General features: G+C 39.2%; 1 protein-coding gene across 10 annotated transcripts in view; it reads left to right on the top strand.

Annotated features, from left to right (window-relative positions):
• DLG2 (discs large MAGUK scaffold protein 2) overlaps positions 1-26,736 on the top strand; it is a 1,420,652-nt gene that overhangs the window by 621,628 nt on the left and 772,288 nt on the right. For all 10 annotated transcript variants that reach the window (XM_055581486.1, XM_055581487.1, XM_055581493.1 and 7 more), the window contains one exon: positions 10,296-10,346. In XM_055581486.1, the coding sequence (XP_055437461.1) occupies positions 10,296-10,346 (51 nt within the window). The remainder of the gene's footprint in view (positions 1-10,295; positions 10,347-26,736) is intronic.

Raw genomic sequence — 26,736 nt, 5'->3', positions numbered from 1 at the left:
GACTCTGAGACCCCATAGACTGTAGCCAACCAGGCTCCTCTGTCCGTGGGATTTCCCAGGCAAGAGTATAGCAGTGGGTTGCCATTTCCTACTTCAGGAGATTCCTACCGACCCAGGGATTGAACTTGCGTCTCCTGCATTAACACGCAAATTCTTTACTGATGAGCCATCTGGGAAGCCCCAAAGTGCTTCAGGAAAGGTGAAATAACATAAAACAACAGAATGCTCTCCCTTAGCATCTGATCCAGAGAAATCGATCTGACCTTTTTGTTTGTTTGTTTTTTGTTTTTTTGTTTTTTTTACCTTTTGATCAACACTTTATTTTTTTTTAATTTTATTTTATTTTTAAACTTTACATAATTGTATTAGTTTTGCCAGATATCAAATAATGAGTGAACCAAAGCATTTTTCCAGAATCACAGAACTTAAAAAACTTCTTCATGTGATCTTGATGAAAGAGCAGATAAATTAGCAGAGTGATGAAGTGCTATAGTTCTTTTCCAAGGTTGTGAAGATACTGATGTACTTTTGAAATCAGATTAAAAGAAATCACATAAACTAGCAAAGAAGGCAGGGAGAGTCACTCAACAAATATTTGTTGGTCCATGGATTGATGTTGAAGCATGCTGAAACTGTGACTTATATTCAGATGAAAAAGGGAGACAGCTTATTGTTAGCAAGCTTTGAAGTAAAATGATTAGAGAGAAAGCAAGTTCATTCCTTTGCAAACTGACAATGGTAAGTAGGACTCTTGAATACAAAGAGATTTTAAAAGATCCATGGCAAAAAAAAAAAGGCATTTAACATAAGGTGCAATTGATTTATTTCTTTAATAACTATTTATGAAATGACTACTGTGGGCAAGTCAGTATGATAGGTGCCACAAGAGAAAAAAATTCTAAAATACAGTGTCTCATCTGAACCGGAGGACAGTATATCGGGAAAGATAAGGCACAGTGTGAGGAGCTGGACTATAAGGAAGACCACAGGTACAGTGAGAGAAAGACAGATCTGGATGACCAGGGAGAAAGATCAGTGGTTTAACATTAAAATTCCCTTCAATTCAAGCTCTAGATACATCCCATTCTTTCCTCTCTCCTTAGAGCCACTCCTTCTTTAATCTTCTTCCACAAGTTTGGATTGAACATATGCTTCCCATTACTAAGTGATGAGAAAGATGAACAAGATGGTCCCAATTTATGTTCCTATGACTATGTTCAGGCTTCCCTGTTGGCTCAGACTGTAAAGAATCTGTCTGCCATGCGGAAGACCCAGGTTCGACCCCTGGGTCAGGAAGATGCCCTGGAGAAGGGAATGGTAATCCACTCCAGTATTCTTGCCTGGAGAATTCCTTGGACAGAGGAGCCTGGCAGGCCACAGTCCATGGGGTTGCAAAGAGTCGGACATGACTGAGCGACTAACACTTTCACTTTCCCTTTCCCTTTATGACTGTATAACCTAGAGAAGTTGCTTAGCTTAGAAACCTGATTTTCTCAATAGTAAAATTAACATTAAAATGTCTAGCCCCCAGGATTTGTTTTATTTAATTATTAGATCAATTTATCATAGTGCCTAGCATGTGTTAGATACTTAAAAGAAGCAGTAGTAGTACTAATACTAGTAGTAATAGTAGTATCATTATTGCTACTAGCATGGGGAAGATGATTTAGAGAATAGAGTAGTGATTTTCAGAAGATCGATAAGAAAAATTTTTTGACTTTATAGAAGAGACAGCCTTTGACTGACATAAATGGAAGCATCCCATATCCCCAAATAGAATCCAGCCCTATGGGGATAGGGACTGTGTTTTGTTTACTTATTGTATCTCTAGGACCTAACTTAGTACCTGGGAAATTCTAGGCATTCAAAACTGTTTTTCTAAATTAATATTTTAATAAGCATAAAGTAAATATACTTACGTGGAGGTGCAGCATGGCATACATGAATACTGGACTGGGTTGCCATTTCCTACTCCAGGGAATCTTCCCCACCCAGGGATAGAACCCATGTCTGCTGCAGTGGAAGGCAGACTCGCTACCACTGCACCACCTGGGAAGTCCATTTATGATAGAGTGTATGACATTAATAAAGATACCAAAGAGAGGAGGTATTTTATTTAAGTTCAGTTACTTAACTAGAAAATGATTTTGAAGATAAGATCTAAGATCTGTAGCTAGACAAATAGGTTGGGGATAGCTGGTGGATAGTCTGAAATGTTCTTTAAAGGTAAAGAAAAATTAAAGCTACTCATGCAGTAAAATTACATGAGAGTGCAATTGTACATTAGTTTGAACATTCTTTGGCATTACCTTTCTTGGGATTGGAATGAAAATTGACCTTTTCCAGTCCTGTGGCCACTGCTGAGTTTTCCAAATTTGCTGGCATATTGAGTGAAGCACTTTCAAAGCATCATCTTTTAGAATTTGAGATAGCTCACCTGAAATTTTATCACCTCCATTAGCTTTGTTCATAGTAATGCTTCCTAAGGCCCACTGGACTTCGCAGTCCAGGATGTCTGGCTCTAGGTGAGTGAGCACACCATTGTGGTTATCCTGGTCATTAAGACATGTTATGTATTCTAATTTTAACTTCTTATAATGTTGTATATTTGTAAACCAATCTCATTATAATTGAATAGTATTCCTGAAATAACCAGATACATGCCTTAGATCAAAATAGATGCTCACTAAAGTTTAACCAGAAAATTTTTTGCTTACTGCTATTCAAAGAAACAATATTAACACTTACACTAACGGGTATAATGCTTAGCAAAGATGAATTTCAATAGCTTGTATAAGGGACAGAATTGCAATTGGAATTTGGGACTTTTAGATTCCATCTTCTGAGCTTTTAATTTCTCTGTCATAATTCCTCTTAATATGAAGAGCAGATACAATTTAGTGGAAACAGTCTAGAAGGAGGGACATTATTAAAGAAAGTGGTGGACAGTTTAGTTGTGTGTGACAAACCTCCAGGCTTTGTTTAATGATGCTCTCATCCTGATTAGAGCTTCCATGCTGGTTTATTAACTATCACTTTTAGTACTTGTTTTTCATCCATTCAGCAGAGATATGTAAAGTTCAATGTGTTGGAAAAAAAGGATGCAGATAATGAATATCAGCCTTCAGTTCTTTCTTTTGGATTGAGGGTAGAGCAAAACTCCCCTTTTTTTTCCTTTTTCAAAGATAAAGAGCTACCTTTTATTTCTACCGGTAGACTTGAGATCTTTAAGAAGAAATGGGGAAGGTGCTGAAGGTGAAGTCCTTGAGTGGAGCAAAGGAGAGCAGGTGATCCTGCCAGCTAGTCTCCTTCCTGATGCTGACAAGATCAAGGAGAAGGAACATGCCTGAAGTCCCTGGAGATTAGGGAGATATTAGCTGGTAGGATTATGGATTGCCGACTGGGATTTTTGGAATGGAGAATTAATAGAAGAGTCCTCAGTAAGCCCTTAAGTCAAGGTTGGGTGCACCTTGACCAAAGTGACAGGCAAAGTAAATATGATTTCAACAGTAGATGGAGAGGAAAGCCCTGCTGTGAGAAGGTCAGAGCAGGGAGCAACCTCCGAGATCATCCATCCACATGAGAAAATTGAAGCACCACGACCTTGCCAGGGTTACCAGCATGTTACACCACAGAATCAAGACTGCAACACAGGTCTTAATGACTTCCAGACTAGTGTTTTCCCTCACAGAGCATTCTGAAGAAGTGGTTCCTGCTGTTCCCTATGTCCTGATAGGCTCATCTCTTTCCTTCCCATTCTGATGGACATCTGCCTCTGAACACGTTTGGTTCATACCATCTCCTCTATGAACCTTTTTTGACAACCTCTAGGTACAATCACATGTCCCTTCCTTATGTTGTCTCTGCAGCTGCTGTAATCACAGGCATTGGCACAGCAGTCGTATCACTTTGTTGCCTATTATCATTCATTAGTCTCCCTCTGCTAGACTGAGTTATTGGAGGGCAGGAGTCATACGTCATTCATACCTCTCTCTCCAGGGCTTATACCTAGCACGTGGTAGGTTCGCAATAACTGTTAGATCATGCTTTAATTCATATATTCAGTATATAAATTAGAACTTACCAATGCCTCCCTGCTGGCTCAGATGGCAAAGAATCCACCTGCCAGTGCAGGAAATGCAGGTTCTATCCCTGGGTCAGGAAGACCCAGGGAATGGCTATCCACTCTAATATTCTTGCCTGGAGAATCCCATGGACAGAGGAGCCTGGCAGGGTACAGTCCATGGGGTCACAAAGAGTCAGACATGACTGAGCAACTACCACTTACCACTTCATTCATGTGTATAAAAACTGTCCCAAGATGGAAGAAGCCATATTTCATAGGAAGAGACTGCAGTTATTAGGAGCTGTCTAATGGAGAAGAATTCAGTAACAATGCAGTTTTTAGAGTTCTCCCGTGACTTGGTTCTAAAGATTCTTCCAGAAACATACTATGAAGAAGGCATGGTGCCAGAAGCTACAGGGGTACAAAAAAAAAAAAAAAAGAGAGACAGAGTAAAATAAAGTCTTATGTCCCTAAGAAGATGGGCATATAAAGGATGCAATGAGATCAGCCTTGGGAAAGTGAATGCCAGTAACAGAGCAACATGATGGTCAAACTGGGCAAGAGAATATTAAAAAGAAAACACAGAGACTTCCTTGGGAGCCCAGTAGCTAAGACTCCAAACTCCCAATGCAGGGGTCCAGGTTCCAATCCCTGATCAGAGAACTAGATCCCAAATGCCACAACTAAGAGTCTGCATGCTACAACTAAAGACCGCTCATGCCACATTGAAGATCAAAGATCCCCTGTGCCACAATGAGAGAGAATGAGAGAAAAATGAGTAAATATTCAATATTTGATCAAATAAATTTTGTGACCCTGCAGACTGTTAATCCAAAACTCATTAGAATAGCTCTCACTACTGAATACCTACTATGTGCCAGGCAGCTAAGATGTGTTCTCTCATTTATTCTTCTCAACAATTTCATAAAGATAATCATGTGCTATTGTAACTAAAATTTCTCTTTTTATTTTTAGACATTTTAATGGGTATATACTTATTGTTTTAACCTGCATACACATATAGCTGATTCACTTTGTTGTACAGCAGAAACTAACACGACATTGTAAAGCAGTTATATTTCAATCTTAAAAAATAAATTTTTTAAAAGATACACAAATGGCATAAGTATATGGATAGATACTCTTTTTTTTTTTAAGCCAGTTGTCATAGATACCTTTAAACCAATGTTGAAATTCATCACTCAGCTTTATATGCTAAAAGTCAAAAGATTGAGATAAGTCTTATTTACTGTATTATAATCACTTATAATAATGGACAGAATTAGTCCATTACTGTCATATTCTATACTACTTAGGAATCAAATATATACACACAGCCAATAGTAAATGGATCTGTATAGCTCTTGCATGTGGCAACAGAGGGGCTGTGGCTCAAATTCACTTCTGTATTTTGTATATTAGATATCACACTTCTGTGAGGTTTTAATGTTTGTATGTGGCACCTCTGTAAGGACTGTATGTTTCTTGAGAATAGGAATAATATACTAAAATCTTTATTTTCTCAGTGCCTCTCATATCACTTGGCACATCATGCAAGCTCAATACTTGCTCATTGGGTAGAATTGCTTTGTCCTAAAAAGCCAACACTTGGATATTCATGTTTCAGCACTTGTTTTAATATGTGATATGGGGATGTATAAAATTCATTCTTCTTACATTTTAGAATGCTGTTAGTTTTAATGAAATTACAATATAGACACGAACAAAAAATTCAAAGGAATCATTATTTAGGATTCCAGTTAAAGAACATTAAAACATGGACTAGTTCACGTGTCTTATTCATGAAAAACCTCTTTTCAGGAAATAAAAATAGATCTCAAATCAAATTATATTATCACCCAGACAGGTGGTTACTATAGCACTGAAGGGAAATAAAAAGGAAAAAGCAGTGAAATTAGCTAAAGACTGTTAGGGAGAGAAAAACATATATAAAGTATTCAAGGTTTATGAAATTAGAATTTTAAATACCAAGTTTGAATTTGAATAGGTTATGCTCTTGTCTTAACTTCCATCTGAGGCCAGGAAGGCTAAATGCTCAGAATAGGACAGGACAATATGTGGCATCAATTTGATTTTCCAGCCACCATGGAAACCTAGCAGCTGACACTCCATAACCATTAGGTTCAGAAAAATCAAGTATCTGAACAAAAACATATTTCAAAACTGGGAAGTTCCATCTACTTTACTGACCCTCCACGTCTAGAAAGCTGCTGATCCTCTCACTTCTCCAGGTGGAGAGACGATGCTGGGTGATGGTCAGAGCCAGATCTGAGTTAACTGGAACCATCTCCATGCAGCTGTACAGGCTGCAAACCACCACTAGCATAAAACATTACCAGGGCGCTTAAACTTCACAGGAGATATTGTTAGTCAAAAAAAAAAATTGTATTTGGCAGTATTTTTCAGTGTTGTTTAGTTGCCCACTCATGTCTGACTCTTTTGTGACTCCATGGATTGGGATTTTCCAGGCAAGAATACTGGAGGAGGTTGCCATTTTCCTTCTCCAGGGACTCTTCCTGACCTAGGGATCAAACCAGTCTCCTGCCCGCATCTCCTGCATTACAGGGGGATTCTTTACTGCTGAGCTGCTGGGGAAGCCAAAACTGAATGCACGTTCAGTCTCATCCAACTCTTTGCAACCTCATGGAAGGTAGACTGCCAGGCTCTGTCCATGGAATTTTCCAGACAAGAATACTAGAGTGGGTTGCCATGCCCTCCTCCATGGGATCTTCCAGACCCAAGGATTGAACCCATGTCTCTTGAATCTCCTGTGTTGGCAGACAGATTCTTTGCCACTGCACCACTTGGGAAGCCCCCTTTTTTTAAAAAAAATAATAATTTTATTTATTTTTGGCTGTCTGGGTCTTTGTTGCTGCATGGGCTTTTCTCCAGCTCTGAGCTGGAACTATTCCATAGTTGCGGTGTGCTGGCTTCAGTAGTTGCAGCTTAGTAGTTGTGGCTCCTGGACTCGAGAGCATAGGCTCAGTACTTGTGGTGCAGGGGCTTAGTTGCTCCTCAGCATGTTGGGATCTTCCTGGACCAGAAATCGAACCAGAGTCTCCTTCATTGGCAGGCTGATTCTTTACCACTGAGCCACGAGGGAAGCCCCAAAGCCTGTTTTTTTTTTTTTGTTTGTTTGTTTGTTTTTAAATTAAATGGCATATATTGTTAAACTAATTGGAAGTAGAGTGAGACCATCAAGGCAAGTTGAGACAATAGATTGTCTGTAAATCCCCCAGAAGATGATGGGAGGCCCTTCATGACAGTTTTTCTTGGTTTTTCACAGTAAGAATACACAAAATTATGGCTTGGAGGGAATTGCTATTCATACCTTTTGGCTCTTTACCACTCAGTAAGTAACTATTCCTCTAAGCAAATGTGAACAAAAAGTATTTAAAGACTACTGAACTGGTATACTCCTCTGAAAAGTTATTTGTGCTGCTTGTGCTCAGTTGCTCAGTCATGTCAAACTCTGTGACCCTGTAGACTGTAGTCTGTCCATGGGATTTTCTAGGCACGAATACTGGAGAGGGTTGCCATTTCCTTTTCCAGGGGATCTTCCTGACCCAGGGATCAAGCCTGTGTCTCTCGCACCTCCTGCATTGAAAGGTGGATTCTAAAAAAAAAAAAAAAAAAGAAAGGTGGATTCTTTACCACTAGCTCTATCTGGGAAGCTACTAAATGTTCACAAATGTCACAGCCCACTTTTATAACACTTATGTTTATTTTATTTTATTTTTTTTTTGGTATAAATTTTGATTTTTTTTTAAATTTTATTTTATTTTTAAACTTTACAATATTGTATTGGTTTTGCCAAATATTGAAATGAATCAAATGGAAGTATTCTTAGTTCTTTCTATTTCATTCTTTCCCCTGAGGTCTTTGCCAAGGATCAGTGTAGGATTTCTTTTCTTAGGGGCCCTTAGGCGGTGTCGATCATGCTTTCTTAGTGATGAAGCAGTAAACTCTAGAACCTCTTAAATATCTTTCCTGTTATTCCGTGTTTTTAAATGCTCCTCAAGTAAAGCTTGAAATATTGTCTCACCTATGCCAAAATCCTTTCACTCCTTTATAATTTCACTAGATCCAGTTGTAGTCATGGACTATTTTCTTTTAAAAAGAAGGTTACATCCCCACCTGGATGTCATCTTCCCTTCCTATAAAGAGATCCTGGATACTATTGAATTAGGCAAATGGCATTGTTTTCTTGGGTTGAAAACTAAAGACCCATGGAGTAAATGTAAAGCCATCAATAGTTCATGTAGCTGTCTGGGGAACTTTTGAATACAAACTTGGATATGTATAAATAATGCTTCTAGGATTTATAATTCAGCATGTATGATCATACAAATGTTAAGGAGGGATTTTGGTAGACCCCAACTATGCAATGTATGTCACTAAAATATTCTTATCTTTTAAGCACTTCCTAACAGAATTTTCTCCTCTGATATTTATTATCATAGGCTTATTGTTTTCTTCTCTTTGAAGTTTTCTTTCTTTTTTCCCCACTGCAGTTTGCAGCACTTTAATAGTGTGAAGGGCTCCACTCTAGAGAGCACTGAAGCAAAGAAAAGCTTCATGGAGCCATACTGTGAGAATTAAAACACATTACATTAACTCAGCCTTCCCTTTCTGACTTCCTCTGTCAACTAAAAACAGTTTTGAAAAACAAAAAAGACCAAAAAAAGAATTAATATGGGAACACAGAGGGAGTTTGAGTTTTGATTTTTACATGTGAAAAATAAAATTTAAAAACTCTAAAGTCGCTAAAGCTTAGTTCTAACATCTTCAAGTTCTCTTCCCTGAGTCATTAAGTTGCTGAAGCCCAGAAAATCAAATTTGGTTTAGGGCTGTTTGATAATGTAGTAACACAATAAAATGTGATTCACCAATTAGCTCATATAATTAGAAAATCAAAAACATGCTCTAAGTGTCTGGTGGACACATATAAGTAAAGTCTATTGTTCTTTATATTTGCTGATTATAGTTATGATTATACCTTCAGTTAATGATATCATATTCAAATTCCTTAAGGAAGAGAACCCACAAATGCCTGTGTTTATAAATCAGGTAAATAATTTACTTAGTTCAGTCATTCATCCATTCACTTTTTTTCCCTTCATTATTTCTTTTTTGTCAGGCTCCATTAGTTAATGCGGCTGCTTGGTCCTTGCCTCCATAAAGCTCTTAATATGCAAGAACTGTGTTTAAATTCTTATAAAGAAGGGACAGTAAAGTAAAATTAGAATTTTATAAAAATCATGGATTTTTACTTGAAAATTAGTTTTTTCTCACTGATTTCTAAATGTTAATAATGTTGAGACATATTCTAACAACAACAACAACAATAGCCAATTCAAGAATTTCCTTGCTCAGAAATTTTGCCTGGCTGAGAAGGATCTGTGATAGATAAAAGTGAGAATTTAATATTTGTTAGATTATTTTAAAGTAGCTCTTCATATGTTCTGTATTCATGTCACTTGAAATCTAAGTCATATGTTCTATGTTGCCTGACTATATTTAAAATGTGTTTCTCTCTCTAAGTTCAAATCAATTTAAGGGTTGGTTGGATGGTTAAAATGGTTTCTCACTAGGAATTTCAAGCATGTCCTGGTTTGTTCTTTTCTCATTGCTACTGAAGCCATGGTTACATGGGTCAGGGCTTCTCAACAAATATAGCAGGAGGACAATGGGGATAAATTACCTGAGCTTGAACCAATAAAGAGAAGGCATTTTTTATCTAACACGGTCATTCTTAATGCTGTTTTACAGCCAAAAATGTAATATGGTTGTGCTGCCCTTACCACTGATTTTTAAGGTCATATTTTAGAGTCTATCCATAGAAAAATTGAAAGATATTATGAAAAAAATTTCCCTTGAAATTGTAACAATGCCCCTAGATGGCTTTCTCTTTGTAAACTCACAGTACATATTTTGTGCTGTTTTCTCTCCCCCAAACAACAAGAAATTTTAAAGGATACAATGAGGGTTTTTTTGTTGTTTTGTTTTGTTTGTAGAGTCTCAGTCATATTTCAGAACACCTTAGACTATATTTCATTTGGAAGAGAACATTCAGTCACAAACATCAATGAGTGTGGTTTATTCATAGCCAGGATGCAATTTAACCCCCTAATGTTATTTAAAATGCAGCTCTCTCCTCCTCAAAATGTATTTAATAGTTTTCTTTATTTTTTTCCCCTATTTACAGGTCAATGGGACAGAAATTGAATATGAGTTTGAAGAAATTACATTGGAGAGGGTAAGAAAAAATCCAATAATCCAAAACCCTAATCTTGCATTCCACATTCTGCTTTCTAATGGGTTGTCTTGGGGAAATGTACAAATGTGTATTATACACACACTCACAATGAAAATATTAATGAAGTGTTTGCAGTGGAAGGCATGGAGACAAGCCGACCAACCTATCAGAACTTTCATTAAGTGTACTGCATGGCTAGGGTTTGGAAAAATGAATAGGGAAAGCCAAGTATTCAGTGAGCTTGTGTGATGTGAAAGTGAAAATGTTAGTTGCTCAGTCGTGTCTGATTCTTTGTGACCCCATGGACTCCTCTGTCCATGGGATTTCCCAGGCAAGAATACTAGAGTGGGTTGCCATTCCATTCTCCAAGGGATCTTCCTGACCCAGGGATCAATACTTTTTTCCTATTGTTTTCATTATTAATCTTTTGCTATACATTTTAAGATATGTTATACTGTATTTTCATTTATGTGATATTAATATGATCTTCTTAACTACCATTACCATGCTTTTTCTTTCTTTTTTTTTTTTTCCTTAGTTTAAAATAATATGTGATGGATTTTAAAACCTCCCTCATAGAGGAAAAAAAAGCAACCCTGCAGAGTTCTGAAAACATGTTGTTCAGGCCTTGGCAAAGATTTGAAAAATTAGGGAAATTTTGTGTACCTAAGCCTAAAATATAAAGGCATTTTAGAGAAGAATAAGAAAAAGGCCAAAGACTGCCTAGAAAAAGGCCAAAGAACTCCTAGAAAAAGGCCAAAGAACGCCTAGAAAAAGGTGACTGAAAGGTATTAACAGGACATTCATCAAAAAAGAAAAGGCCAATAGCATCCAGAACCTTGCTCAGCCTTACTATTAAACAAACAATGGTACTAAACAGTTTTTCTCAACCCAATTGGCAAAACATTTAAAAGGAAGATTAATATTCGCTGCCATTGAGTGGGCCTGGAAATTGGAGCAGCCATTTGTTGTTGCTGCATCACTCCATCATGTCTGATGCTTTGCCACCTCGAGGACTGCAGCACACCAGGCTTCTCTGTCCTTGACTGTTTCCTGGAATTTGATCAGACTTATGTCCATTAAGTTGATGATGCCATCCAACCATCTCATCCTGTGTCTCCCCCTTCTGTTGCCCTCAGTCTTTCCCAGCATCATGTCCAATGAGTTGACTCTTTGCATCAAGTGGCCAAAGTATTGGAGCTTCAGCAACAGTCCTTCCAGTGAATATTCAGGACTGATTTCCTTTAGGATGGCCTGGTTGGATCTGCTTGCAGTCTAAGGGACTCTAAAGAGTCTTCTCCAGCACCACAGTTCAAAAGCATAAGTTATTCAGTGCTCAGCCTTCTTTCTGGTCCAACTCTCATAGTCATACATGACTACTGGAAAAAATCTTAGCTTTGACTAAATGAACCTTTGTTGGCAAAGTAATGTCTCTGCTTTTTAGTATTCTGTCTAGGTTGTCATAGCTTTTCTTCCAAGAAACAAGTGTCTTTTAATTTCATGGCTACAGTAACCTCCACAGTGATTTTGGAGCCCAAGAAAATAAAGTCTGTCACTGTTTCCATTGTTTCCTCATCTATTTGCCATGAAGTTATGGAACTAGATGCCATGATCTTAATTATATGAATGTTGAGTTTTAAGCCAGCTTTTCACTCTCCTCTTTCACCTTCATCTGTGTATGCATAATATACATTCATAATAAGGATACATACCAAAATGTTAAAAATTATTAACTCTTGTTAAGGATTTTGAGGTAATTGTTAGTTACTTCTTTTTGTCTAGATTTATTTTCTACACTTTCCATAATAAACATGCAATGTGTGAGTGCTCAGATGCTCAGTCATGCCCAACTCTTTGTTACCCTTCGGACTGTAGCCCATCATGCTCCTCTGTCCATGGGATTTTTCAGGCAAGAATACTGGACTAGATTGCAATTTCCTCCTCCAGGAAAATATGCAATACATTTACATTAAGAAATAAACATGTAAGTATTTTTTTCTGTGCTTTCATCCAAGCATGAATTCAGACTCTAAATCTACATTTAAACTTTTTTTTTTTCTTCTTCAGTTTACTAATGATTCAGTTTTACTAGTCAGGTAATTTCTTACGTCCAGCCTAATTTTTATTGTGAATGGCTTTAAAAGGAAATTTACATTAAAAGGTAAGTGTTTGACAGATGAGTTCTTTAAAACTTCCATTATGAACTTTGATAAATTATTTTAAAGGCATGCAAAATGGATAAAAGTGAGGTTTATGGAAAATCAACCCAAATGAGGAAAGAGAAGATATTTCTCCTAAAGCACTAATCATCTGTCCAGAAATAGCTATGTAAATTGTAGGAAAATATGCAAAATCAAAGTGGGAGGCCTTTGTTTAAACGCCAGTAAGAACTGAAAGGTGGCAATAGCGCTGCCTTCTGCGCATGGGGTCTCTTTCCACGGCACGGATCTTACCCTTATGACGTCAACCTCTCTCCCCCCAGACCCCACACATATATATGTCTTGACTGTAACACCATTTAGTTACCTGGTTTTATAGCTCAGAAATAGACGCCAACAGTGATGTGAGGTAGAACATTCTCTATGAGTCAAACAGTGCTGGGTTCTCGTGTGTGTTCGCACTCGCTTCATGAGCTTGCATGCCGTCTCACCTCCTGTACTTCCCACCCTAAGGGTCTCAGTCACAGTCTGAAGCTTATCCTTGCCCTTAGCTGTACCCCTTCCAAGACCTCTCTGTTGAGCATCGCCTTCTCTGAGCACCACCGCCTCTGTGTCCTTATCATTTGTTCTAGTACACCTCCTCTCCCCTCTGGGACCTTGAATCTGATTTCACTCACTTCCCTCCTCCCCTTGGCCTATGTTTCCTGGTCCATCACTCTAATTTTCTGTCTTACACACTCAGCATTTTTCCTCCTCTCTCTCTTCTTTTGTGGTCATCTCAGCCCTCATTAACCTACCGTGGTTAAACTTACACCTTCCTAATTACTCCATGCCAGCGCCTGAGCAACTAGACATGGCAAGAGAAGCACCTAGTCATCTCCCTTTAAATGTATAACTGTTGGCTTCAAACGAACTCTCAAAACAACCAACCAGTTCTTAGCAATTTCTTTAGAAAAATCCTTTTCTCGGTCTCTGGGAAAATAGTTTCCTATCTCATTTCATCTCCTCAAATCTCAAACACCCCCTCCCTCATCCTTGCTCTTAACTATTAATTTCTCTCCATATGTCCTTGAGAAAATCTAAGCCATCAAATGAAAACCGCCTTACTTCCTACCACCAGATTCACTAGTGTGCTCTCTTTGTTCCCTGATTCTTTCCAAGGCCAGCTCTTCGCTTGTAACTTGGACTCCATAACCTCTTGTCCATTTAAGGAATTTGCTTCTGGAGTTTTCTCCTCTCTCTCCTGTAATATCAGTTTCTCTCTTGCCCTTTTTTTTTTTTTTTTTCTAGATAAATTTAATTTAGCATGATAATAGCTCCCATCTTAAAAAAAATGTGTCCCAATGTTCCTCATCCATTATTGCCTCATTGTTCTATTGAGCTTAACTGAAATCTAGGAAAACGGTCTGCATTAACTCCACTTTAGTACTTCCTTTTCTTATGTTAACCTATTCATGTTTTCATCCTCACAGTAGCTCTAAAACGGTCCCTGTCAAAGTTACAGCAAGTTCCATCTTGCTCAGTACAAGCCTCAGTTCTCAGTCCTGACTTCTCAGCAGTGCTTGATGTGTCTGTCACTGCCTCCTTCCTCAAAGGTGTTAATTTCTTGCCTTCCAGAACAAAGCACTCTCCTGTTTATTTACCATCTCATCGGTGCCCTTTCTCAGTCTCCTTGCTGGTTCTTCCTCTAAATGTAGGAACACTCCAGAAACCCAGTACCCAAATTTGATATATTCCTAACAGAATTCATGATTTCCCTGTACTTCCTGTCCTCAGGGCCTAAGCTGCTTCTCTCTTAATATTCGTCATCTGAACTCATTGACTCTATAATATTCCTTGTAATTCAGGCCAAAAATAATGTATCGAGAAGTCTTGTATAATTACTCTTTTTCCCTTGGTATCTGGCAAAAGTCTTATTGGTGCTACCGTAAAAATATATTTCAAAATCAGTCACATCTTAGCACTCTGCTGACTCTTGGTCCAAATCAATATCACGCCATGCCTGGACCACAGTAATAGCTTCTGCTTCTGCCCATTCTTTTCCAGAAGGTAGCCAGAGTGATCTTTTTTGAAGTAGAAACCTGATCATACCACCTTTTATTCCTAAAACCCTCCAAGAGATGATAATTACACTCATTACCTATAAGGCTGTATATGATCTGACCTCTGCTGCTTTCCCCAACATTATGGCCTAACCTTCAACTCCTAGAACAGTTTACTCTGACCACACTGACTTTCTCATCATTCCTCACATGCCAAGCTTTACCCACCTGAGGCATTTATATATGATATTCTATGTGCTTGGGAAAATCTCCTCTCGGCTCTTTATAAGATTTGCTCATTTCATCATTGAAATATCAACTCAAATGTCTCCTTCTCAGAAAAATCTCCCCTTTGTACTCCAATGAAGTTAGTGTAGCTTCCCCATTACTTTTTTTTTCCTTCTCATAGTTTTATTGTCATATAATTGTCCTTACTAACATCTGAAATGTATAGTATTTATGTATTTCATTTATGTATTGTTTACTTTGTTAACATCTATCTCCTCCTTAAATATATGCTATATGTAAATATATAGTCAACTCTATATCCAGTTCGCCTAGAACAGTGTCTGAAATGCAGTATGCATTCAGTGACCATTCGGGTTTATACCTGTGCTCAGTCACTGCACGTACAGCGAAACAGGGACATATGGCCTGTGTTTGGCTCTGTCACTTACTGGTCAAATTACTTTGAGTTGAGTACTTAACGTTTCTGTGTCTCAATTTCCACATCTGGAAATGAGACTAAGGTATTTGCAACCACTTCCTACGCCTTTGTGATTATTGAAAGTCGCTCAGTAGTGTCTGACTCTTTGCAACCCCATGAACTATCCAGTCCATGGAATTCTCCAGGCCAGAATACTGGAGTGGGTAGCCTTTCTCTTCTCCAGGGGATCTTTCCAACCCAGGGATGGAACCCAGGTCTCCCACATTGCCAGCGGATTCTTGACTAGCAGAGCCACAAAGGAAGCCCAAGAATACTGGAGTGGGTAGCCTATCCCTTCTGTTATGGTTGTTAAAGGAGTTAATATAAAGGTTTAGAATAGCATGCATCCTTATTATTCTTAACATTTCCTTCATGCTAATTTGATAGTTCTCACAAGCATTATTTATAGGATCACTGAGGAAGCTTAAAACCTAGCTTCTTAGTCTCAATGAACAATTTACATCAATCCAACAGGAATTCTTTTCATACCAGCTTTCCCTGTTCTTTCTCCCCATTATTTGAATTGATGTTAGACATCCAATGAATCAGCCTGCCAGTACAGGACATGTGAGAGATGTAGGTTCAATTCCTGGGTTGGGAAGATCCTCTGAAGTATAAAATGGCAACTCAGTCCATTATTCTTGTCTGGAAAATTCCATGGACAGAGGATCCTGACAGGCTACAGTCCATGGGGTCTCAGAGAGTTGGACATGACTAAACAAAGGAACACAATAAGGAAGTTATGGTCTTTGCTATATGTGTTACAGCTCACATTTTTTATGCATTTCATCTCTGTAACATTTAGTTTAGTAATAAGCTAATCACATTTAGTAACATCCCGGTGAGGTGGATATTGCTGACTTCATTTAACACATTAGAACACATAATTTAAATGAGTTTAAATTAAACTCAAAAATTAAGTCACATGTCAAAAGTCACAGTGTTAGTTAAAGACAGAACTGGGATTCAGCTCCATGCCCACCAGACATGAAAACCTAAGCTCATTGCCACTGAGTTAAATTGCACCAAATTAAGCTCAAGTGTTTTTTCCTCCAAGAAATTTTTCTTGACTTCCCCTCTTGGGAAAGTTTCCCCTGCATAAATTAACACAAGTAGAGAATTTCTCACAGTAAATGATGAAGAAAATGTCTTTTCCACTGAAATGTGAGTTCCTTGATGGAAGGAATTTTATTGTAGTGTTCTTTATATTCCTATGACAATATTAAAAGAAAAGGGAAAACCACTGCCCAATTTGAGGGCACGTTGATGACTCCTTCCCTATAGTAGCATCAGCCGATGCATTGGCTGCTTTGCCGCACATGGTGAATCCCACACCTGTCTTATGGACACTTAGGTGTCCAACACTTTTTGAACAAGGGCGCTGAGTACAGCCCTTGTTTCGTAGACTTTCACCACCTGGGGGAGGACACAGAAAAGTAAATGGGCAGAAACCATAATGAAGAACAGAATGCAGTGACTACCCAGCCCAGAATGGAGTACTTCTCTGAGGCATCGTACCTGAAGGGTGAAGGGAAACTGGCCATGGACAAGGAAGGAGAAGCGGACCTCTCAGGAAACAGCGAGTGCAAATGTGCAGGGGTCCATGGCAAAGTGACATGCTCAAGGAACTGCAGGTAGCAACAGTTCAGGATGGCTGTGGCTCAAGTTTTGAAGTGAGACTCAGACAGAGAGAGAGAAAAAGCAGGCAGGAAGGATGGAAAGGACTGGAAACATAGATGCCTTGGATAACATTTAAATTTTAAATTGTATCTTGGAGACAATGGCGAGCCTTTGGAAAATTTTAGGCAGAAAAAAGTAACATAATCATACTTGTGTTTAAAAAAGATCACTTTAGCTGCAGTATTGGGTGTACAGGATTCAGCAGACAATGCAGATGTGCCCTTTAAGACAGAAAATTAATGACTGCTGCTGCTGCTGCTAAGTCACTTCAGTCGTGTCTGACTCTGTGCGACCCCATAGACAGCAGACCACCAGGCTCCCCCATCCCTGGGATTCTCCAGGCAAGAACACTGGAGTGGGTTGCCATTTCCTTCTCCAATGCAGGAAAGTGAAAAGTGAAAGTGAAGTCGCTCAGTCCTGTCCGACTCTTCCCGACCCCATGGACTGCAGCCTACCAGACTCCTCCATCCATAGGATTTTCCAGGCAAGAGTACTGGAGTGGGGTGCCATAAATTAATGACTAAATGCTGCCAATGATGATGGTGGAGGAGATGATTCAAAATATTTTAAGAATCTTAGAACAGATTCTGATGTTTTGTAGGATGAGAAAATGCCAGAGAGAGCAAAGATGTCAAAGAGGCCTAGACAATAGCCCAACAAATTCCTTTCATTTACACAATCTGCGCTTCTCAGCCATGGACACCTGCGATATTTCAAGCCTTCCTGACACCCTCAACTCTTGTGACATTAATAAAGGTAGCTGAGTATAATGTCTGTGCCTCTGAATGATTTGTCCATTATTCACGAATGAAATTAATAGGTTATGTATCCCTAATATGGTTTGTATCAAGAGAAGCCAGTTGACCCAGCATGGATAATAGATTCATCATGCCTTCATAACCCTGACCAGCATGCATGACTACAGTTTAGCAGAGATGTTGAAGTGACTATCTGACCATCTGCCGACCCCTACCACAGCCTCCAAAAAAAGAAAAAGAACATTTGGAGTGTTTTCCTGACAGCTGCAGAATGTATGGCCATGTGACACTATTTGAATATTCTGTCTGACACGTCGGGGATATTCTTTTGCAATTTTTTTTTTAAGAGCTGAGCCATATTCCTAAGTATAAATCATTGATTTTGTTACTTATTATTAGACCCATGCCAAAATCAACATATCTATAGGGCAGAGAAAAGTGATTCCTGCAGATGAACTGAGTTTGGGGTGTCAGGTGGATAACTTGGGAATTTTTTTAAGCAGTATTTGTAAACTGCAGGTAAGCAGTAACCAACTAAACTTGTCTAGTGATGAACTCTCCAGACTAATCCAGGCTTCAAATTAACTAGAAATTCCTTGGGTGTCTGAATCAGGCCAAATTTATTTGTCTCACACTATCGAGTTTCCATGAAGATGAAAATTCCTAAATTCAAATGGAATTAAGGGTCTGTTGCTTCAAGCAATGTAGAGGCTTTAGGTTTCTAAATTTCAGATTTTCTTCTGGATCTCTTTAGCTATTTCAAATTAGTAGTAACAGGAATAAAAAGCCAGAGTCCTGAAGATATTTGATGGGATTTCATATAGTCAGCTATAGTACAGTCTTGTTCTATTTTAGTTAAATAATTTTAATGCTAGATAATCTTCTTAAACTCTAAATTTTATGCATTTGCAGTTATCAGTGTATATTTTAGTGTGTTTGAAATGTATACACACATATGTATGTTTACAGATATAGATATCATCCAAACGTAAGTGTGTATTTAGATGTAAAAATATTTACTTAATATGTGTGAATTTTGATCAAAGTGTTATTGGCTTTGTGGAAGGTATTGCAAGTTTTCTAGAACAAGTATAGATTCACATAAGCAGTCAAAAGAAGCACAATTTTGAGTTCAGACTTCTTTTGAATCCAGAATGGGCCACTTTCTACGTGACCTTGAACAAATGACTTAACCTCCTAAGCCTCAGCTTTCTTCATGATGAATGTAATACTAGTGTCTGTTGTCCACCACTGTTGTGAAAAAGAGAAATAACGTGTAAAATGCCTTAAATAGTTCATGGAACAGCATAGATGCTCAATGTTAGTTTTTATCAAGTGTATAAATGCACCTTTATCTAAGCCTCATTCTTTTTTTCGAAGATGTCACTCTTGGTTAACTTTAGGCCATGATTCTAGGCCTAGGTCAAGTGGCAAACGTATGCTTCTGCTTTTCTGTGTGTGTTTGTGTGTGTGTGAGAGAGAGAGAGAGAGGGAGAGAGTTTTGTTTTTGTTTTTGTTTTTGTTTTTGTTTTTATGGCAAATGATAAGCTTCTTAAGTGATCTCCAAAAGGCATATGTTCCCAATTATTAATGCATTTTAAGTATATAAATGGAGTCTGCCCTTGAGTTTGCAGCCATATCTTTCTCTAGAATAACTCCAAACTTTTTGTAGCTCTGTTTTCCCTTCTTTGTTGCTGCTAAATGACTTCAGTCATGTCTGACTCTGTGCGACCCCATAGACGGCAGCCTATCAGGCTCCCCCGTCCCTGGGATTCTCCAGGCAAGAACACTGGAGTGGGTTGCCAGTTCTTCTCCAATGCATGAAAGTGAAAAGTGAAAGTGAAGTCGCTCAGTCGTGTCTGACCCTCAGTGACCCCATGGACTGCATGCAGGCTTCCAGGCTCCTCCATCCATGGGATTTTCCAGGCAAGAATACCGGAGTGGGGTGCCATTGCCTTCTCCGCCCTTTTTTAGCTCACAAGAATTTAGCTCCTGGCTAGACAAGCGGTTAGTGTTTTCTTTTCTGTTCAATAGCTTTTGGCTATGATATTTGCTTCAGGTGCTTTTAAATATTTTATTCTAATGATCTTTCACTTCCAGTCTCTACATATGAAATAGTTAGCTTTTTTTTTTTTGTATGCACATTAGAACTGGCAGAAGGAGCATTCTTCTTCTTTGGGGGAACTGTTTCTCTCCCCATTCCAACCACATTCTGAGGATTACTGCCAGTCATAGCATCCATGGTCACACAGTTGACTGAAATTACTCATTGAAATTACCTGGCAAGCTAGTAATAATAATAATAATAAACACAGATCCCTGAACCATGCCCTAGACTGAATGAATCAGAATCTTGGGTGTGTGGGACATGAGAAATCTTTATTTTAAAAACTCTTCTTGGGGACTTGATGTACAGTTTACAGGCTGACACCTGAGTCAGACTAAGCCAAATACAAGCACTCCTCAGGATTTTTCACACTGGAGTTTGTGGAATGGAGAGGAATTGCATTCCAGCTGTGCAGTAGAGTTCTGAGAGAGGAGAGAAAGAGTGGTTGCCATATGAATTTCCTGCCTCGTGGAGCAAGCTCATCTGAGAAAATGAGGCTTCCCACAGAGAGAGACAGAGACAGAAGTTTACGAAGAGGGAGAGAGAAAGAGAGAACACACTGGTAGCATCCAATTTCTATATTATATCTACCCTAAAGACCCAACCGGACAGCCACTCTCTTCTCATTGGTTACCTGAGACCTCCCCTTAAATTCTTCTTAGCCAGACTTGTTCAAATCTGGCATCCATAACTTGCCTAGTATATTTATGCAAATATATCTTGGTGTTGTATTTTAGCTATCACTCTGGGGAAGTTTTTGAATAGGTCCTGCCCCAGGCTCAGGCTTCCATAGCCTGTTCTCAAAATAAATGTCACCTTGCTTAGATTTATCTTCTCTAAAGTCTAACCGTGTCTCCCACCACTGAGGTAAGGTCATAAAGCTGAGCTCTCTGGTAGGGAATAGTGTTGGCAGGTTGTAATAAACCTTAATACCACAAAGCTTACGTATGCATCTCCTGTAAAGTAACCCATGACTGTGTTTCAACTCCCAGGAAATAAAAGAACAATTAAAAAAAAAAAAAAAGTGGCAGGTAAAGAGAATGCCTACCGACAGGTCTATGAATTTAAGTCTCTACTGTCTAGAAACTTCTCTGATTTGGAGGCTAGCAAGTTTTTTGTACATGTGGAAAGAGCTTTGCAGTGTTAACCATTGGCCTCAGATGTCAGAAAAAAAAAATTTACTGTGAGAAATATGGTTTACAGACATTTGGGGGGTCATTAATCTAACTTTTCTTCAGATGCAAGCGTCAAAGTCTCAGGATTGAGGATTACCTGGTAAACATACCTCAAAGGCCTGATTTAGATAAATGGGCACAAAATGCCTTTAGCTGAAATTCAGCTGCTGACTCCAGCCTTCTCCATTTTTCTTTATAGCTCCAGGCTGACTTATCTCCCTTCTTTCACCCCGCAAACCATCTGTCACCAGAGTATTACCAAGCGCTCCGTTCTAGTTCCTTACCCTGAGTCTCATATCATCTAAACTGGCCAATATATTTCCTTCTGGAAACCACTTGTTATACTGTGACCCTCAGCTTTTCCTGACATGCTCTTGGTTATGACCAGCACATCTGATTCTAAAATTAACAGCTTTTAGACAAAAATCAACAACGGGATAGACTTGCCCAGAAATGGAAAAATTCTACTATTCCCAAATGAGTTTTCTAATCAGAGTAAATCTATTTTCCTGGCCTGTATATCAACACAATGTGGATGGTTAAGGAGGTTTGGCAAAGAAAGCTCTAACTCAGGGATGCTCTAAACTTCAGAATCATGATGGAGATACTAGGCCCTGAGATTATTGGAAAACAAAGACCCAAGAAGCAATGTAGGACAGGGGCCCAGAAATCACACCTGAGTTACTAAGTACCCCATCTTGAGAACTTGTAAAAGCCGGAAATGTTATTACTTGCCACTGAACAAACTCTAAGGGATGAATCTCCGTTTTTCTGTAGATCAATTGTCAGGCTAGCAGCACAAGTAAACTTAGTCATTTTTAGTGTTCTTTTTTTTTCCCCTCAATCACTTCAACCACCTCCAGAGATATCTCATAGTTCGGTGACAAGGCAGCCTACACATTGTGTGGTCACGTGTCCTCACAGGTAACTGCTGCAACACCCGTGGTTTCTCTCTGAGCTGCTCCTGCAGGTCTGCCCGTTTCTGCTGACAATGTAGTGGACATTTGTCAGTTATCTACCTATGTCTTTCTTTTCACCCCTTCCTCTTTGCTAATTGAGTCCAGATTTTGGTTCAGATGTCCACCTTTATCCACACAACCCATGTGCTTTGATAGAGGCTAAGGCAACTCTGAACTCATGCGATAGGTCCTTAGTGATTTAAGCCAATGAGCACTGATGGAGAAAGGCCCTTAGCCGCCATCCGTGCTGAATACTCAACCTATTTCAGTACAATCAGAGTGAATTGTGACTCTTGCTTAGAATTCCATGACAGAAACCCACCCTGTTTCATGGGCAGGAAGTGAGGAAGCCTGTAGCTCAGATAGTAGCTTAGAGCCATTTGATGGCCAGAAGAGTATTGCAGTTTTAGAATGAAGTACCATTTTAGAAGGCAGAATAGGTAAATGGGGTAAAGAACAATCTTGGTGACATCTTGAAACCGAGAAGCAAACCATCTCTGAAGCCCTCCTTCTGAATTTCTGTTAATCTCCTTTGTTGTGTTACCAGTTTAAATGGTGGTCGGAGGGCGGCAGGAGGAGGGTGGTGGGGGAAGGTTCGGTGACTCACAACTAAACAAATCCTAAATGACATAAACGGGTCATGAGGAAGCTTAAACTTTAGGGCCGCATCCTCTTAGACATGCCTGAAAATCCTTTATCTCTGAAAATTGTTCCTTCTCTCTTATTCCAGGCCAGGGCTTCCCAGGTGGTGCTAGTGGGAAAGAACCTGCCTGCCAAAGCGGGTAGACATAAGAGGCACGAGTTTGATCCCTGGGTCGGGAAGGTCCCTTGGATGAGTGCTTGGCAGCCCACTCCAGTATTCTTGTCTGGAGAATCCTATGGACAGAGGAGCCTGGTGGGCTATGGTCCATAGGTTACAAAGAGTCAGACACAACTGACATGATATAGCATGAACACATGCATATTCAAGTTCAAGGAATCTCTCTCCCCTGCCCCTCCATTGGGGAAACCACTTATTCCCTCTGCAGAGGACTCTTCTTTCCTCTTTTACTTCCTCCAAAAACCCTTTAATTTCTTCAAAGGGCTTAGGTTTTTGGAAACAGAAGCAGGGAGGTCTTTGCAGGCTGCTTCTGACTTCAACTCTCCCTCTCCTTACCTCCCTCTACAATGAATACCTGCTTTAACAGGGAGAAAGGAAAAAGAAAAAAAACAGGGAGAAGAAAAATAGTTTTAATATCTCAGAGATGCACAGTAAGGAAACTGAAACTTATTTGAGAAGCAATTAGAACTAGTGGATTTAAAAGCTTCTATTTTATCTACTTAGCTTGATGAGATTTAGGTATTTTTGCACTTTCAAATCATCTATCCTTTGGAGAAACAGAGCATACATAATAAGAAAATATTCATAGATATCAGAACCTCCAAGGTGTACTTTCATAGTTTAAAAATATTTGGTCTGTATAGACTCAGCAAAAATTAAACAAAGACATTTAGTCATTGAGAAGAATGTCACCTTGAATTTAACTCAGGATCACCAACTAGGTTCTGTTGATCCTAAGACTGCTCTTCACTCCCTTACTATCTTTGACTGAGAAGTTCTTCCTCAAAACTCAGCTTATGTGTTAGCTTCTCTGAAAAGCTTGGTCAAGTTCCCGAGTCAGAGTTAGCTTATCCATCCTTTTCATCACCTCAGGGCTTTCTCATTGTCATCTGTGTTCATATCCTGTCTACCTTTTATGTAGAGGCCCTTAATGGCTGAAATCCTTTTCATGCTTGGTATTTACATCTGGCTGTTTTTTAATCACTCCCTGGGTAGCTTAAATGGAAAAGAATCTGCCTGCAATGCAGGAGACCTGGGTTCGATCCCTGGGTTGGAAAGAATCCCCTGGAGAAGGGCATGGCAACCCAGTCCAGTATTCTTGCCTGGAGAATCCTATGGACAGAGGAACCTGGCAGGCTACAGTCCATGGGTTTACAAAGAGTCAGACACGACTGAGAGGCTAACACACACACACAGAAGAACAAAGTATATCACTAGCAGAGTCACTAGAAGACTCATTTATGTCTCTTGACAAGATACAGAGATTAGTGTTTCATCCTGATGGTGTGTTGTATAACAGACATGTTTCTATACACACTCACATACATGTATAAATTTTGTACACATTTTATATTATATATATATGTCTTTTATGTATTTGTATGTGTTTCCATGTGTTTATAGTTGGATGGGTGGATGGATATATAGGACCTCTTTTAAGCTGGAGCCAACGCTCATGCTCTCTCAAATGCTGGTGCCACACTAGGTATATCGATACCATTTACTGAAAGTTTAGCTTTGTGTGTTGTTTACTTTTTTGATTATCTCAAATTTTAACAATTAGTCTGTGACATAAGTTTTACAGCCTCTCTTTTACCAAGAAGAAAACTGTAGGTCAAAGAAGTTAAGGCATTTATCCATGATCACAAAATTAGTATGTGTCAGAACTGGATGAGCTGTCTTCAAATGTGGTGCCATCAGTAAGCAGGAAAAATATGGAAGACTTTTTTAGAATAGAGTATCCTCGAACCAGCCATGGTATATTCAGATTGCCCTTAAGTCTTACACGTTTATCAAAAGGAAACAACAAGCCCAATGGCAAAATGTCTTTGATTCACATCGCAAGGTGGAAAGCAGCTTCAAGAAAAAGACAACGACAGTAGGAGGTAGATGGGGAGGAATTTATTTCTCTGTGGAATTGTTTCTTAATGTTCGAGCAATAAGTCATGCACCTCTCCCTACCATTTGCTTAAACTTTACTCACAGCTCAATAATGCTACCCTAACTTGAGAAAAACAACAAAAATGACATCAGTTCAGTTCAGTTGCTCAGTCGTGTCCGACTCTTAGCGACCCCATGAATCACAGCACACCAGGCCTCCCTGTCCATCACCATCTCCCGGAGTTCACTCAAACCCACGTCCATCGAGTTGGTGATGCCATCCAGCCATTTCATCCTCTGTTGTCCCCTTCTCCTCCTGCCCTCAATCCCTCCCAGCATCAGAGTCTTTTCCAACGAGTCAAGTCTTCGCATGAGGTGGCCAAAGTACTGGAGTTTCAGCTTTAACATCATTCCTTCCAAAGAAATCCCAGGACTGATCTCCTTTAGAATGGACTGGTTGGATCTCCTTGCAGTCCAAGGGACTCTCAAGAGCCTTCAACACCACAGTTCAAAAGCATCCATTCTTTGGTGCTCAGCTTTCTTCACAGTCCAACTCTCGCATCCATACATGACCACTGGAAAAACCATAGCCTTGACTAGACGGACCTTTGTTGGCAAAGTAATGTCTCTGCTTTTGAATATGCTATCTAGGTTAGTCATAACTTTCTGTCCAAGAAGTAAGCGTCTTTTAATTTCATGGCTGCAGTCACCATCTGCAGTGATTTTGGAGCCCAAAAAAATTAAGTCTGCCACTGTTTCCACTGTTTCCCCATCTTTTCCATGAAGTGATGGGACCAGATGCCATGATCTTCGTTTTCTGAATGTTGAGCTTTAAGCCAACTTTTTCACTCTCCTCTTTCATGATGTCACATCTTGCAAATTTGGTATTTTTCTAATTCAAAAAATCCAATTCAAGCTGTGTTTCAACTGTATTTTTTAAACTTTCCTCCTGAGACTATATCCATGTTTTATGAAGCCATAATTGGTTCTACTATGCATACAGTTTTATTACTTCATTTAACTAATATAACATATAATTATGATGCAGCTCATGCTTTAATATTATTTCATTATTTTCAAATATTTTTCAGATATCATTTCATCTTTCAAGCTACCCTGTAAATTAGGAAAAGAAAATTTGCCACTCCCTTTATTTTATTTTTTTTTAATGACAAAATTTATATTGAAAACAAAAATATCTAAAATAGCTATAACAACCCTGAAAAAAAAAAAAAGAACAAGATTAGATTATTTACACTACCTAATTTCACAACTTCAGTTCAGTTGCTCAGTCGTGTCTGACTCTTTGCAACCCCATGAATCACAGCACACCAGGCCTCCCTGTCCATCACCAACTCCCGGAGATTACCCAAACTCATGTCCATCGGGTCGGTGATGCCATCCAGCTATATCATCCTCTGTCGTCCCCTCCTACTCCTGCCCCCAATCCCTCCCAGCATCAAGGTCTTTTCCAATGAGTCAATTCTTCGCATGAGGTGGCCAAAGTACTGGAGTTTCAGCTTCAGCATTAGTCCTTCCAATGAACACCCAGGACTGATCTCCTTTAGGATGGACTGGTTGGACCTCCTTGCAGTTCAAGGGACTCTCAAGAGTCTTCTCCAACACCACAATTCAAAAGCATCAATTCTTCGGTGCTCAGCTTTCTTCAAAGTCCAACTCTCACATCCATACATGACTACTGGAAAAACCATACCTTGACTAGATGGACCTTTGTTGGCAAAGTAATATCCCTGCTTTTTAATATGCTATCTAGGTTGGTCATAACTTTCCTTCCAAGGAGTAAGCGTCTTTTAATTTCATGGCTGCAGTCACCATCTACAGTGATTTTGGAGCCCCAAAAAATAAAGTCTGTCACTGTTTCCCCATCTATTTCCCATGAAGTGATGGGACCAGATGCCATGATCTTCGTTTTCTGAGTGCTGAGCTTTAAGCCATCTTTTTCACTCTCCTCTTTCACCTTCATCAAGAGGTTTTTTAGCTTCTCTTCACTTTCTGCCATAAGGGTGGTGTCATCTGCATATCTGAGGTTATTCATATTTCTCCTGGCAATCTTGATTCCAGCTTGTGCTTCTTCCAGCCCAG

This window comes from Bubalus kerabau, chromosome 5 (genome assembly GCF_029407905.1).
Source record: "Bubalus kerabau isolate K-KA32 ecotype Philippines breed swamp buffalo chromosome 5, PCC_UOA_SB_1v2, whole genome shotgun sequence".
Lineage (NCBI taxonomy): Eukaryota > Metazoa > Chordata > Mammalia > Artiodactyla > Bovidae > Bubalus > Bubalus kerabau.
This window is presented reverse-complemented; position numbering and strand designations above follow the sequence as displayed.